This window comes from Vanessa tameamea, chromosome 21 (genome assembly GCF_037043105.1).
Source record: "Vanessa tameamea isolate UH-Manoa-2023 chromosome 21, ilVanTame1 primary haplotype, whole genome shotgun sequence".
Classification (NCBI taxonomy): domain Eukaryota; kingdom Metazoa; phylum Arthropoda; class Insecta; order Lepidoptera; family Nymphalidae; genus Vanessa; species Vanessa tameamea.
The window spans coordinates 7815488-7832552 of record NC_087329.1 but is presented as its reverse complement, the minus strand read 5'-3'; the positions used below and the strand labels follow the sequence as shown (position 1 = coordinate 7832552).

The 17065-nt window shown below is 33.6% G+C and overlaps 2 protein-coding genes across 2 annotated transcripts in view; one reads left to right on the top strand and one right to left on the bottom strand.

The window, feature by feature from the left end:
* The window catches only part of LOC113395594 (uncharacterized), a 43701-nt gene extending 32254 nt beyond the window's left edge, over window positions 1-11447 (top strand). Inside the window, exons 3-8 of the mRNA XM_026633218.2 lie at window positions 2575-2775; window positions 3072-4474; window positions 4782-5618; window positions 8581-8784; window positions 9670-9791; window positions 10098-11447. Coding sequence (XP_026489003.1) covers window positions 2575-2775; window positions 3072-4474; window positions 4782-5618; window positions 8581-8784; window positions 9670-9791; window positions 10098-10345 — 3015 coding nt within the window. The 3' untranslated portion in view covers window positions 10346-11447. The remainder of the gene's footprint in view (window positions 1-2574; window positions 2776-3071; window positions 4475-4781; window positions 5619-8580; window positions 8785-9669; window positions 9792-10097) is intronic.
* Window positions 11448-12972: 1525 nt separating this feature from the next.
* Window positions 12973-17065, bottom strand: part of LOC113395607 (zinc finger CCCH domain-containing protein 13) — an 82941-nt gene continuing 78848 nt past the window's right edge. Inside the window, exon 7 of the mRNA XM_026633240.2 lies at window positions 12973-15549. Within this exon, the coding sequence (XP_026489025.2) occupies window positions 14351-15549 (1199 nt within the window). The 3' untranslated portion in view covers window positions 12973-14350. The remainder of the gene's footprint in view (window positions 15550-17065) is intronic.

The window sequence follows — 17065 nt, the reverse complement described above, 5'->3', positions numbered from 1 at the left end:
AGTTCCCACTTGTATTGGCAAACACAGGTGGTATATGGTCTCTCATTCTCAAAATCCGACGGAACGACAATACGATACGACCGGAGCTAGAAAGAGTGAAGGCAGTTCCAAGTGATTTTCGTACTATCTATGGCACCAAACCAAAAATCAGTTACATTGAGAAATTTTTGGTTGGAAATCCCAATATTTATTTTTCCAACATGGAATTCGAATCTTAAACGTTAGGATGTTCAGTCTCATACGCTAGCCACTAAACCAAAGAGGTTGTATGTTACCATGAAAAGGGAAGTATTTTATAACAGTAGGAAGTTGGTATGAGTTAACGTTTTTGTACGTATGCAATAGCGTGCATGTGGTGTGAAGACGTGCATTCTTCGTGACCACCGACTTATACGCATCATTAGCAACAATGCTTTACACACACATACACATACACATTACCATAAATATATTGTTTCGAATTCAACAAAGTTCAAAGGACTTACTAGATAAGTCATTTGGTATTTTAAATACAATGTACTTGTAGGTATTTTTTGGTATACTTGTAGGTAGGTTTTGCATAAGCCAGTCTGGATAGCTACCAAGTAGGTTAGTATTGTTGTGTTCCGGTTTGATGAGTACAGGTACAAGGGATATAACATCTTAGTTTTCAAGGTTGGCGTATTGGCGATGTAAGGAATGGTTAATATTTCTTACAGCGCCAATGTCTATGGGCCGTGGTGATCACTTAACATTATTCGGCTCATTTACTTCCCTAACTGTTACATTGAAAAAAAAAACAAATTATAAAGCGTGTTTAGGAACTGACTTATATGTAATTCGTTTAATAAAACGAAGGCAATTCAGTATACATGATAATCCAACGATTGTCGAGTACATGGTGTAGAACTAATTTATGTGAAACAGTTCAATCGACTTGTTGGAATACGACATACTTATATAAGATCAGATAAATTTAAGTACTTTTAATGTGAGTACAAATAATGAAAAAAAAAAAATACAGAATATAATGTTTCGTTCGGATTCTTGTAAATTAAGTTTCATTAATAAAAAAAATACAAAAAAATAATCATAGAAGAAATTTCAAACTCTATTAAGGAGTAGTCCAAAGCAGTCAGATTCCTACTGAAGAATAATTTATTTAGATGTTTTACGCTGAAACTAAATATTTACTTTTGAAGGCATATTTTCACATTGATTCTTACGTAGGATTTATATTTATCTCCGAGCCTTGTAGTAAAGCTGTATACAGAATATGTATTTATTTTTAAATAAATTAAGTCGGTAGTCTCAGAGATAATGCCCCGTTGTCTTTGAAACAATACAATGCTCAATTTGGATATAATTTATTTTAAACTTTACATTTTTATTTTATTTCAAATAAGTAAGTAGACTGGCAATGGCCAACTAATCGTGGTCGATGGTCACCACCGCTCATAAACATTGGCACACCATGAAATTCTAAACAACCCTTTCATCTCCAATACCTGTTCTTGGTGCACCAATCTTGGTTACAATATTATACTATGTATTTCAGTTGAATTTGAAATGGATAGATTTAATGTATATTTACCGGAATTTTATTAATTTAACGTAAATGCCGTAACCGCAAGATTTTTGTACAGTGCCGTTACGTAATGTCTTTTTAAATGAGTTTCACTTTTATTACCGGCAAGGGTAATGTGATGTATTATAATATTACACGTTACTCGGTAAATTACTTTACTTGTTGAAAATAACTTTTATTTTGGAACAATTGTCATAATAATTTTATTTAGAAATAACAGTTCCATATTAGCATTTAGCATTAGCAGCCTGTAAATTTCCCACTGCTGGGCTAAAGGCCTCCTATCCCTTTGAGGAGAAGGTTTTTGGAGCATATTCCACCACGCTGCTCCAATGCGGGTTGGCGGAATACACATGTGGCAGAATTTCGCTGAAATTAGACACATGCAGGTTTCCTCATGATGTTTTTCGTCACCGCCGAGCACGAGATGAATTATAAACACAAATTAAGCACATGAAAGTTCAGTGGTGTCTGTCTGGGTTTGTACCCGAAATCATCGGTTAAACTGCATGCGTTCTAACCACTGGGCCATCTCGGCTCTTATACCTGAATATTATCATGCTTAAAATGTACTTGATATACATATTATGACTAAATACTAGCAATAAATGTTATGCTATGTTACGTCTGATGCTAAATAATATATTTAAAAAAATAAAAACTTCTTAAAATCAACAATTACAGTTTTGTTATAAGACAAGAATTTTTAATTTGTGGCGACACTAGTCACACACGCACACACAGCCTGAAGCTTATTCTAGATAACATGACTTTGTATTTTTGTGAACTGAAGAAAAAGAGTAACTACTGACTTTCTTGCCGGTTCTTCTCTATAGAATCTGCATTCCGAACCGGTGGTAGCTTCGGTTAATATATATATTCGGTTTTTTAAATGACAATTCAAAAGTGCTTGTAAAAGCCTACTCGAATAAAGTATATTTTGATTTTGATATAACATTAATTGTCTTGATAACTTAAATCAAATAAAAAAGGTTGCCTTCAAACAGATGGTGACGTGCGATAACGAAAGCGCGTCTGCCGGCGGCTTCCACCTCGGCGCTCACGATGACCACCGTCCGCGAGCGCCGAGCGTCTCCTCCCTGTCGCTCTACAAGCAGAAGATCGATGCGCTGTTCGACGACACTCGTTCCATCAGCAGTATCCCGCAGTATACGACCACGTCGGAAACCGGACGGAAAGATAGCAAGGTTATTAATATTCCGTTAGCTATCTTACGGAACTAATTGTTTCGATATGGTATTTACTTGTAAATTTATTACTGTCTCTGCAATATATATATATATTATATTATATAAACTTTCGATGCACGTTCACTTTCATTTTCAACTATAACCCCGAGTGCTCGCTTCCGTAAAAGGGTTGGTATGTTACTCTTGCAAGGGTTTTGAATTTGTTGCATATATTTGATATTAAAACTTATTTTTACGTATTAAGATCTAAAAGGCCATATCAACATTTTAAACTTCTCCTTTTTGTTTTACAGGCCAGTCTAATCCAAGACGGTAAAACAACTATACTAGAAGATGAAAACACCTACTGTCAAAGTAAGATCAAGAAGATCAATAACACTGTTCAAGATCGAATAGAGAGAATGTTTGCGGATATGGCGGGGGAGTCCAGACAGAATGCTGATAGTATAGGTGTGCACGTATTCAGTGTGCATTACCTGGGATCGACACCTTTACAGAGTAAAGTAACAAGTCTTTCAGGGCTGCAAGATCCTCTCAGAGATTTATATTTCGCCTTCAAAAGTAATCATCGCCACAAGAACACCTTTACCGGTAAATTAGAAATCTCTAAAAGTGGTTTAAAAGTTAGATACAAAGGAGAGAAGGGAGATTTAGAACAATTGAATCCTTTTCCTACAATAGCAGTTTGGTCAGCAGTAAAATTTCTAGTTCAATCATCAGACAATGAAAAGAACGAATTAAGCTACGCATTTGTTCCATTAATCACTGATCCCGATAATATCGATCGACACGCACTATTCAAATCGTTAGATTCTTCTGAAAAGAAATATATCCTCTCCCACAACGAAAATTCGCATTCACCTCTTTTCGCTGTTGTGATGAGGAAAATAGGCGTTGCAAAACAATTGGAGTGTCATGGGTTTGTATGTCAGACGACTGAGGACGCTATTGTAATAGCGGCCACGCTATACAAATCGCTTATGTCACATATGAGTCGGCAGGGTCACGCAAATAACAAAAAGTTGAGAAATAGGAATGGAGTGAGTTGTATGAGTATTACGAGTAGCTTGCAAGGGAATGATATCCCTATTAGACCACCTCGTAAAAAGCATAGTACTTCCTCGTTGAGCGGTGATAGTGATAGGGCTGATGGTTTTTCAGCAAGCGAATCATTTTGTGAGAAATCAAAATTAGAGAGAACTAAAAATGTTAATGAAGATATACCTCGTTTTTCAATACCGACCTTGCCACCTTTTGGTTCTCATCGAATCACCGTCGAGGAAGTAAAAGCTAAACTAGATTTAATAAGACAAAATGACACTAGTAGTGAATCTCAAGGATCTAAGCACTCTGTTCCAAAAGATTCTCTTAATCTCACGTCAGTTCAATCGTGTCAAAATTTGCAAAGTAGTACTGAATCTTCAGTCAGAAGCAAAATATCAGAAAAAATTGAATTATTTCGAGAGTTAGAGAGGAGAAAGAGCATACAGAGACCACCGAATTTGCCTCCTCCTGTACCTTCTAAGCCTCCGACACAAGCACAAACTGATCTTCCTAGAGAGCCTTTGAGACGTAGTCAAAGCGGAAGAAAATCGCTTAGTGAATCTGGGGATATTCTAACTAAAGTGGCCATTCCTAGATCTGGGAGTTTCTTAAACGCTGGAGGACTAACTCGTTATAAGTCTATCGGACAAAGGTAAGTTGATTTCAGCACCTTAAAATAAACACAATGAACACTTTCAAGTACTTGCATCAATTAACACTTTCGTCACACTTGACAAATCAAAGAACAGAAATAGCAACGTTAACGAGATCGAATAGACCATGCTTAGCGGAGTGTTTCGACATCTTGCGTGTATGTAATTGTGCTAATGCAACCGCGTCCGCTACATTCCTCTGATCCAGTGTAATAATAGCAATTAACCAGATCGTTTTAACTTCGCCATTGTGCATTTAATTTATTTGTTTTGCAAAATTTAATCAAATAATTTTATTTATTTCAGAAACAACGGAAAGAAAGGGGGAGGGTCACCTTTGGGATTTAATGAATTATTTAATGAATTTAAAGTGCAGGAAAACTTGCATTCTATGGATGAAATATTAAATGCAATAATTGACCCGGAAGGAATGTCTTTTAATGATTTAAAACCGATTTACAAAGAGTTTCTGTTAAAATTAGCAGTTACGCTGACGAAAGATGAAATATTTCAACACAGCAAAGCGATAATGAAAAAGCAAAAGAAAAAGATTTTAAGAAGAAACAGCACATTTCAGAACAAGCGAAGAAAAATTTTCAAAGGTGCCAACGGACTTCGGATGGTTTTTCGATTACCGTTTGGTAAAGACTTTCGTAAAAAAGAGAAGAAAAAGCAACATAGCAACTTTGATATAAAATCATTGCAAAACGCCGTGACCGTCAAGGAGCAAATTTCTGAAAGTTCGGTTTCTACATCCAGCTACGATTTGAGACAATTCCGACCAAAGGAACCAGATTTTCCCGCTCCAAAACGGCAAACAATGAGACAAAGAAATTCAAAACGCTCAGATAAATCTGTTCACGTTTCAAAGCGTAGTGGCAAGACTTCGAGGCCCGGGGAGAGGACATCGACATCGGAAGATTCCGATTTCTTGACATTGAGCAATCGCCTCGGATGTCAAAACAGAAATAGTTCGAGCGGATATGTTTCCTGCTCGGAGTGTGAATCTGAGAGTTGTATCGATCGATGCTATTGCTCTCTAAAAGCCGATTGCAAGTCCAGATGTGACTGCTCTGCTATTGAAAATGGACAAGATTCCGTGAAAGTCAAGTTGTTAGGGAAAAGCTGTAAAGAATGCTCGAAGTAAGTAATTAATAATATTTACTATTAACAATTCCGTCACAATAATAAATTCGGTTAGAACAAGCGAATGATTTTATCAACCACATTAACAGCCTGTAAATTTCCCACTGCTGGGCTAAGGCCTCCTTTCCCTTTGAGGAGAAGATTTTGGAGCATATTCCACCTCGCTTCTCCAATACGGGTTGGTGGATACACATGTGATTGAAGTTCGTTGAAATTAGAAACATGCAGGTTTCCTCACGATGTTTTCCTTCACCGTTGAGCTCGAGATGAATTATAAACATTATTTTAATCAAAATTATTTAAATTAAGCACATGAAAATTCAGTTCTGGGTTTGAACCCACAATTATTGGTTAAGATGCACGCGTTCTAACCACTGGGCCATCTCGGCTCGATTTTACCATTATAATGATATAATTTTTGAATTGCTAATAAATGATAAAATATCCGAATACATATTTAATTTTTAACCGAAAAGACTCAATCGACAGGTTTTTTATTATCGTCTAATTTGTTATCAACGTGATATTTAAGATGAATGACACAAAGGATACAAGTTCTTTGATGATTGTGAAACTTTCTCTTTTTTTTTCCGGAAATAAAAATGTTGTTTAAATAAAAAAATATATTATCTATGGCAATTAGATTTAACTTTCAAACAAGTTTTGTTGTATTAAAATATTGTGAATTTATGCAAATAAAACATGCAAAATAGTAATGGAATTTTACGTTGACGGTCAAAGCGTTATTTATAATTCTCGAAGTAGTTTACTTTGTTATCACAGCCATTCGGCTGTTCTCAAATTCATAAAAGCTATATTGGACAATGTAAATTGTGTTCTAAATATTATAATTAGTGATAATTTATAAAAACAAGTCCAAAATCAGCTGTTTTTTGTCATAACGGCAGATTTTGATAGAAATTCCATATATGATGTTCTAGCTATGCCTGGCGATTTATTCCGCATTAAATTTTGATGAAACGCATATGTTAAACGCATATAAATTCCTTGATTTGGAAAATTGATTTTTAATAATTTGAATATCGAACGTATCGTAGTGTGGCACAGACTATAACCTAAATTAATTAGCTAATACGATATCTAAGCGAAAATCGAACTTATAGGTCCTTGAACGTATTCAAATATATGTACTATAATATAATAATAATACTTTTGTTTTATAATATTAATAATGTCCTGAACGAATGTCGGTAAAGGCGATCAAAGGCAGTGAAACATTCTTGTGCACAATGGCGTTCGAAAATACGGGAGCACTATCTATCCTCTTATTCTAATATTATTATAGATACAGCAAAATGCTTTATCTATTATATCTGTTAATTACTGTTTTGCTTGGCTGTTAATTAGCTAAACATTTCTGCTAGGATATTCGCAATTGTCGTTCGATTTATGACTAAAATTTTCTAAAAAAATTAATTCAAATTAGTAGTGTCATTCTTCGGAGTGTGTTCGATTTATGAGCTACTTTCCGAAAGCATAGATAAAAAATGTATTCTATGTTTTATGTTGTGACTAAACGCAGATACTGTCACCATTCCAAATAGAAATAGATCTCTAAAAAAAGTTACTTATTTATTGTATGTGAAAGTAATCATTGATTTAGTGTAATATCATTTGCTTCGTAAAACTTTAATCTAAATTGTCTAGATAAAAGTGAAATCGAAAGAATATCTTCGGATATAAATCTCAGATAAATATATTTTGTTTGTTTTTCTTTAAATTGAATTTATCAAATCTTCCTGCTTTCGTTTGCCTAATAGTAACATTTATAAGAGAGCATATCTCCAGCAGATTGTGTTAAATAATTAAATAAAGTGACTTTCTATTAAGCAAATATATACCTATTACTAATTAAATTAAGGTCCAAATTAGTGTTGCTCATTTGAACAGAAATGAAATGTGCGTGAGTAATCAGAGCATAACTCGTCCGTGGCGCGGGACGCCTCGTGAGTAACTGATTACTGAACCAAATTAAAGTGATGTTCGCGCACTTCGCTTAGAATACATTTCGCTGAACGTTTATTTCTATTTTCATTTTGCAATTAATATAATTTGTTGCGAATTGGTTTAAATTTATGATCGAAGCGTAATTCTTTCCAAACTTTCGCGTTTACATTCTCATAAATTGTGAAGCGTCACATCGGAACAGTATTTTCGACGATACATCAAGTGTCCAAGACATCTTTCGAAACGAGATCGCTGACTGAAGCAGTTTATTGTCTATGCACTGAAAATTTTTAAACAACTGCTGATTTAACATTATATATTTGAAATTTCTATATTATGCCTGAAAAGAAAATAAATGCGAATATACCCATACAAAAAAAAACAATGTTCCAGAAAATCAGCTGATCATGACGGACACGTCTGACCATAGATTACCATTTTAGGGGAGTTTGCACTCTAAGTTGCCAAATACATTTTATGTTTTTAATCTATTGTATACTCAAACATCGTTTATTATTTTGATAACATTGATCTGTTTGTACGATATTTGATTAATATTTCAGTTACAGTCTACAGTTACTTTATTTTGCCATTGGCACCATCGTTTTTACTCCTGTTAGGTATATAATTGTTTTAAAGACTGTATTGCTGTCACTATTAAGCTTATAAGTATTGCTTAATATTATGCTTTTTATACATAGCCTTTTGGCGTTATGTCAAATATAATAGACAGATTTGGGCATAGACAATTTTAATACATTTACTTATTTGATATATTTCTATAACAAAGACAAACTTTTAATTTATACATGTGCTATTAAAATTGATCGAATATATTGAAATAGATTTAACTGCGACCAGCGAAAAAAAGTGTGTGGAATATTTGAATTATAATCAATATTTCCTATATAGATAATAAATCAGATTTTCGTTGCGTTAATTTTGTAATAATAGAAGTATAACTTATCGAGTATTTTACGTTTATTTTCAGAGAAGTGTATGATGGTGATTATAGTTACTGCTCCTGCGACTCAGAAAGCTGCGCCGATAGCAATAAGTGCTATTGTACTGGACCGAGGAGAACTGCCATGCAAAGTTCCCAAAGTTTGGAGTATTTGAAAAGTCCTTCGAACAAAACATACGCTGACAGAATGAAGAGAGCTTACGATGATTATGAAGGGAAACCAAGAAGCAGGTAAATATTTCGTGAAATGTTTGTTAATTCATAGTTTTCCGTTATTATGAAAATTGATAATGCAATTTATTAGATATTAATCTCCATAGGATAAAAGTAAATACTATCATATGGACAAACCATTGTGAATATTTCTCATACATATAATCTCATAATATATTTATGCTACATTTTAAGCCAGATCAAGTTGGACTACTTTACATGTTGCGTTGTAACTTCCGCAAACATATAGAATTCTATATGCACGACAAGAGGGTAATATTATTAAAAGTTAATGACCGACAGTATGACGTATATTCGAGATGCATCTTAAGGGACGTCTCTTATTAATATGCGTATAAACACTATACTTTATTCCAACCATAACAGGAGAAAAGCCAAATAAACAATATTTGACAGCAAATTGATGCGATATCATTGGTTGAGAGCTTGATTAATCTGTTATTCACTATGGATTTGCGAAAAAATGGCGTTTTGAATGTCGACGAAACTGTTATCGTAATTTTGGAAGTAAAATTAAAGTGGAAATAAGTAGTTAAGTGTAATAATTTTGTATTATAAATGAAGATATATTAATCATACACTCTTAGCAGTGAGTAAATCTAAGGTTTGTTTATCTTTTTTCTTACTTGCATTGGAGTTGGTATGGTTGGTATTTGTATAGACAAATACCCGTTGCAAGTGAAAAAAAATGACTAGACAAAATAAGAAGCATAAGCCAGCCCTTATACCGTAAATGTGGTGACAACATTATACTATATCTTCAAACCGAAAAAAACAATACAAAGTCTTGGTCTTTGTAGATAAAATGTAAGTACCCATAAAGGCGGTCACTAAACTGCCTCCCATTTGAAATATTGATTAAAAACAACTGTCGTTCGTAAGGTCTGGCGCGTCGAGTCGTCGGCGCCGCGCGCGCAGCTCCGACAGCCTCGCGCTCGACTACGAGCTGCTCTTACAGAACAAGCCGCGGGACGCGCGCGCCCGGAATATGCAACGACTTACAGGTGACTGTGTGCGCCCGACCCCGCCCTTTGTCTTTGAGTTTTTTAAATATTTTTTTTAAACGACTTGCCCGATGACCTTTTGAGGTCACTGCTTTTTACGGACGGATATACGGAAATTAACCGGATGTATGTCATGGTGTCTTATTTTAGAAAAGAGAGTGCAAATGTGTTTGCCTTTGTCACAGTAACACGTACAGATAGCTAGTCTCTCTTGAGAATGATTACCTTGGCCGAAAGTGGTCACGAGAACATCAAAGTAAAAACTTTTTTAATAATTTCAACATGTTTTTAATTTTTATTTATCAGTAAGAAGCACTGGAGCCGGTTCCCATGACGCCCTTAGTGTGAAGAAGTCTGCGGAGATGGCAGCCTTATTTGCAGATGTTCGTCTCTCCCAGCGCACTGATGTACGTTCTTTGGCTGGAGGGCGAAGAGCTAGGCCTCCACCTTTGTCGCCATCACCACACCCAGTGCCACCTCTCGCAAGAATGTTTGACCACAGACCGCTTAGCAGAAATCCTAGCTTAGAGGATACATTGGGTTATTTCCCATGATATATTTTTTATTTGTTTCTTTTAGATCATATAATAAACTCTTTGCATTGAAATCGCTGTATTTTATCTAAAGTGATCGGATTTTATTCAAATTTAAATCATATAAAATAAATTAACGTTCAGACATATTGGCGCCCAACGTGGTTCATTATCAAAATACTTTAATAATTATTTCATTAATTATTTTTATATAAACATTCAATATTAATAAACACTATCATAAACGTAATTTTTCCTTTGAAGTTTACTCATTTTTTCGAATTATTTAAATGGTTTTTAGCGCTATGCAAAACTGTCACTTCTTTTTACAATTTATATTTTTATATAAATTAATACTGAATACACATAGGTATTTTGTAAAGATAGATATTTATTTTCTATATGTATTCAGTTATTGATGCTCTGTGGTTTGGTGCAATTTGTCATATTTTATCTGTGTTTTAATAATAGTTCGTTAACATTTTCAAGTATCTCATCACGTATACCACCTTATTCGTAAAAAATAAGGATTTTTATTAGGTATATAGTTTTTATAAATAAACAATGTATGTAGTTATTTATTCAGAAAATAACCGTTATGCATATGTTAGGTTCTTTCAGTCACGATTAACAGTTAATTTTAATATAATTTTACAACACGAAACGATTTTTATTGTATATGTTGGAAATAATTATTATTATTCAAATATATCTATTGCTATTTTTACATTTTCTCCATTTATTCTAGAAATTAAAAAAAAACTATGGAATACACTGAATACAGATCACAGATGTCATTTATCATCTTTATTTTTGAGCGTAATTTTATATCGAATTACGAAGTCACGCAATAAGGTTTCACTACACCAAATTAAATTAAGAGTAAGGGAACGTGCCGTTATAATTTTTAAATAAATGACGGTGTCAAATTGACGTTTAGCATCAAAATGATACAAAGAGATTAGCATATTACGTCATTAAGTAATTCAATTATGACGTTACCTTTTTGTTTTATTAATGTTATTAATGTATGTAGTAATGTCATTACTTTAAATATCGTTTCGTGGTTTTTATTATAAATAAGTATAAAGTATAATTTGAATTACTTTAGATTATAATAAAACGATTCCTTTGACTCTATTGTGCAATTAACGTGCAATATTTTAAATAAACTTATAAGTGCAATAAAAACGATTGTAAATACAGGTTTTATAAAATTAAAAATATTTTTCTAATGTTGTGTTTTATTTTTTTTCACTTATTAATATTACAAAGATAGTGTCTAACAACAATATAAATTGTTTTCCTATATATAATTATATAATATTATATATACATTATACATAAATTATTATATAACAGTGAGTTAGTAGTGAGTGTCTTTCGGCGATTGTGATACAATCAACTCTTGTTTCCTTTAAATTAGAGTCAATCTTTTAAATTGTATCGTATGGCGGTGCTAAACCGTAGACATACATATCTCAATATGTAGTAAAAATTAATAATTCTTGGTTTACAAAAAAACAATGAAAAAGAAAATCTTGAGAGCTTGAAATGGTGGCGCAAAAATGCTCAAAGTTATAATTTGGATGTTTGTATCACTTACAGGAAATGTAAGCAAATATGTCTACGGATGTAGCGTGCTTAATTTACTTGCTATTTAAATTTGCGATAAACTGTCAATTTGTTAGAAGAATATTGGGGCCTGTTTTATTAGCAGCTATTATGAATAGTGCAATCATACAGATTATAAAAATTAACATGTTCGTTTTCGGCTTACAAAAAAATAATCTAATAGTGTAATATTTATTTTGATCATCATTTTACACGAACTTAAGAATTAAAACCTTAATCCTTGTAGTTTCATATTTAGCCTTTTCTCATTTGATTATTTTACTTAAAACTTTTAAGGATATAAATCTATGCCAGCATATACATTTAGATATGCTTTTTTTATTCAATAGGTAGACATGGCAGGTAGGTCATGGCCCTTGCATCTCCATTGTGCCACCCTTCCGTCCCTCGTGCCTGTAGCTACGCTAGCTCATTTACCCTTCAAACTAGATAAAAATAGTAATAATTATTCGTGCTTGGTTGTAAAATCTTCGTATGGGACTTGTAATAAAATTATACCAAGATGCCAATAAAGTTATTATTCATATTGTATTGTGACATAATAATTTCACACGATCATCGATTTTCGAAGACGCGCTCTGTAAGTCGGACAATACATATAGAGTGGGAAGGCGTATATTTCACTCTTCCGTCCCGCTCTTGCAGATTCGTCCGACAATACTGCGTATTTTTTTATTTGTAAAACCTGAATGTATATAATTTCAATGAAATTATTCTACATATGTTTGCACCAAACCTGCATGGAGCAGCGTGGTGAAGTTCATTCAAAACCTTCTCCTCAAAAAAGAGGACAAGGTTTTGAATGGTTATTTACATTTCAAGGCCGTTACTTTACTTTAATGTTTTACTTACTCTTACAAAATTACATGTATTGAAAAAACTAATGGTAATATCTTCTATGAAAACTTTCCAAGCGTATTCAATATAAAAACACTAAATATGAAGGCAGAATAGCTTTCATATCTGTAAAATGATTTAACAAATTAATAATAAAGAAATAAAAACTAACACAATATAATCAATAAACATTTATTAACATTTCACAGATACATTGTCAAAAAACTAATGGACGGAATTAAATGACAATTACCGTCGTCACTGGCGGATATTATATACCGACTTACAACCTCACTTATAAACCTTGTCTAGCGGGTTTTTAGTTAAAACACTGACTCCCTTTCATTCATGATTCACTTGACATTCGAAAGAAGAAGACAGCATTATTTAACTAATTACCCTCTAAACTATACTCTATTCCAACCACAACAGGAAAAAAGGCAAATAAACAACATTTGACAGCAAATTCAAATCATTGGTGGAGAGCTTGATTAATCTATGATATTCACTATGGATTTGCGATAAAATGACGTTTTGAACGTCGACGAAAATGTTATCGGAATTTTGGAATTAAAATTAAAGTAGATATAAGTAGTAAAGTGTAATTGTGTTGTATTATAAATAAAGATATATTAATCATAAACTCTTTAGTAGTGCACAATATAGCTCAGTTACAAATCGCATGAAATACGTAAATCTAAGGTTTATTTATCTTTTTTCCTACTTCCATTGGAATAGGCTATACATTTATACGTAAAGCCCTATGTATGCTGTGCTTAAACAAATATTTATATATATATTATATCCAATGGGGATATATTATTTTAACTAATACGTCTATTATTCGACCTTTAACGATTTCAAAAACCCTTATCGGTATTAAACATTTTTTTTATTTTTATATAATGCTATAAATTTATATTGTAACATTTGTTTCGGTTGTATAACTATATAATATTAACTCTATGTTAAGTTGTATCAGTAATGTTATTATAATTTATATTTACAAATATATTTCTGTGACATTTTATGAGTATTTTTTTATAGTATTTGTGTTGAGTTGGAATTGTGTCTCACTGATTTACGATTCACTCGAAGGTACATTTTGAGTCTGAAGTTAAACTTACATCCAACGTAAAATATTTAAATATTAACAAATATTATATATCGAACAAGAGCTTCAATATATAATAATTTATATAAAGTCAGAGACTCGGTGCTTAGTTTATGTAAACAAATGTTAATTCATTGTAGTTATCGTATTAGAGTAATACAAAAAGACTAGTTGATTAAAACGGTTATTACACTTTTTGTATATAAACATAAACATTTATTTTATTAGGTACATATTAGATCGTTTAAATGTTTTCAAATATTTTTATTTACATTATGAATATTTCGTACTAAAAACAGTATCGATGGTCCGTTATAGGTACAAAATGATAACGAATATTAATAAGGGTATGATATTTCTGATTACAATGTAATCAACGTCATTAATTATACTGGATTATAACAAGTACTAAGTGCTTTTAAAAATCTATTATGGCATTTCTAGTAAGGTCTTACAGTCCCGAGGCGACCTCTCGGTATTGGTTCCGCGTAACTGTGTCGGTAGTTAGGCGGTTGTCGATCGGCCAGGTCACGGAAGTCTCTGTAGTCCCTTTCGAAAAACCTATCTCTGTCACCTTCAACGTAAGACTGACGTTGTTCGTCTAACAAACGCGAACGACTGAACGCTCTTTGCCTATCGGTCCAATCTCTCCTTCGTTCTTCTATCACTGGCTCAATAATTTCATCCTCTTCGATACGGCGATCCAATTCTCTTCTCTCTCTGTAGCGATCGAATTCTTCCCTGTGCGGTTTTGGTTCGATCCTGTTTAAATATTCCTCGGTTCCATACTCGTACCTCTTAACGTCGTCACGTTTCCGACCAACTCGTGGAAGTCTCTCAATTTCCCGCTGCCCTAAATCGACAGCACCCAAATCGCGGACCCTGTCTTCCTTGCGCCTTTCAGGTTCTCTATGAGACCGTTCTAAATCCCGAAGTGAGCGGTCGTTTTCTCTTCGAGAACCCGATTCTCGGTGTCGGTCCAGTCGCTCATCTCTTCTTTCTTCCTCTGGGGAAGAAGTTGAGCGACTGTTCCTTTCTAACATGCTTCTCCTCATCGCCATATGCGCTTCGAGCTCCCTGTTAAATCTTTCCCTTTCCAAGTTCATGAATTTTTCCTTGGCAACGTTAAATCTTTCTTTTGGGGAGGTGTCATTGACTTTCAGACTACCTTCGCTTGCTCCTCTTTGGAGTTTGCCAAATCTACGGTCCTCGACTCTTTCAATGCTTCTGTTCGAAGGTTTCGTTTCGGCAACATACCTTCGCCGATAGCTCGGTGTTTCTTCTTCGAATTTCTCTGTCTTGTCTTTGTTGACAAGCTCCAAAGATTCGTGGCGGAACCGGCGGTCGAAAGTGTTCTGGTCGCGGAACGGAGCTAGCTGGTCACGAAACTGATCATTGTAGTCATCGCTGTAGGGTGCTCTGTCATGATTGCGTGGAGAAAGTGTGCGACGAGGAGGTGAGGTGCGACGTTGAGGTGAAGCTCGGCGAGGAGGAGAGGCGCGGCGCGGGGGTGAGGCCCGGCGTGGAGATGTAGCACGACGAGGGGGCGAGACCCGGCGAGGAGAAGGCACGCGGCGCGGCGGCGACGCGTCGAATGCTTCGTGCATGAGGTATGCTGTGCTTTCTGCCCAGTCTTCTTCTGTAATACAAAAAAATAAAATATTAAAAAAATATATACAAAATCGTTAGGTTATATGCGATACTTATAAGTAGTATTTAATAATTAATACAACTTTTTATTGTCGACAAGAGATTAAATAAATTATGAAAATGCTTTTACTGGCAAAGTCATTATGTCTTAAACTGGTGTATTTTATCGTATACTAGCAACACTATGTTGCTAGTATACAATATTGTTTGTATTGCTTAACATAACTTAATAGTTATGTTAAACAATACAAAAAATGTATAATAGTATTTATAGTTTTGCTAAATTGTAACTATTCAGAGTATATTCATAAATATGTACATATGTATACATAATAACAATATAATAATAATAACAATATAAGACTGTTCTCATTGTCATAATCTTTTATCTGTACTAAGACTAACTCATTAACTTAATACTCAGTGAATGATAATTTATATTATAAATACGAATGCTTTTGTTTGCGCAAAACGCTTGGACGTCGTCTTCATTGGTAAATAAAAGAAAATTACTGAAGTGAAGTGACAATGTCAGGCGAAACCGCGTCCGGAAACTAGTGTAATATTATTACAAAATAATTGTATTTTAATGAGTTATCACATGCATAAGTTCAACTAAATATCGGAATGTATGTATGTATACGTTTAAAATGTAAGAAAATATTTGGAAGTGGTTTCCTAGCCTAATGACCTACTTTTGTAATATATTCACGTTGATCGTGTGTAAAGTTTACCCACTAAGGCTATTATCAAATACACTTTTACGTGTAACGGGAGTTTATATCTTCTAAAACACGCTATTTATGTCAGAGCGTGTTTTGACGTAGACTGAAGATGAAATAAAATACTGGAAGTCTTTCGCATATACAAATTCAATCGTCGTATTTTTAAAAGTCACTTACATTATTTTTTGTTTAATATATATGTATCTTTATATATGTAATCTTTACATATTGAACTCCTCCAAAATGGTTGGACTGATTTTTTTGCGTGTATTTCAGAGGATGGTTTAGATTAGAAACTGTAGGTGGCGCTGCGATCGGGAAATTATTAAAATTCTCATTTTATCCGGACAAAGTAGGAACGGGCAGCTAGTGCTTATATTATTATGACGAGTGGTCTGATTTAAGTTAATTGTAAGTGCACACTGGCCGATTTTTGTCCTGCATTAAGCTACAATAGAGGTTGCTTAGAAGAGATTACTGTGAGTGATGAAAAAGACTTTGCATGCTTAGTTTACCTATTTCTTCTTTTGAAGCATATTTTATACAACGAGTTAATTAATAAACAAACAAGACACAAATATTTTTTAGGAATTATCTATATTATATATCGGTACTATATGTATTTGTTTAAATTTTATCAAATCTCTACATCAATATTGTTCATGGTCTTGGAATGTCTTTCTATTATTTTAAGCATTACAATCGAATTTTACACCACAATTACAATATTATTTTAAATATTATAATGTTTACTTTTATTGTATCACGCTCACGAGATAA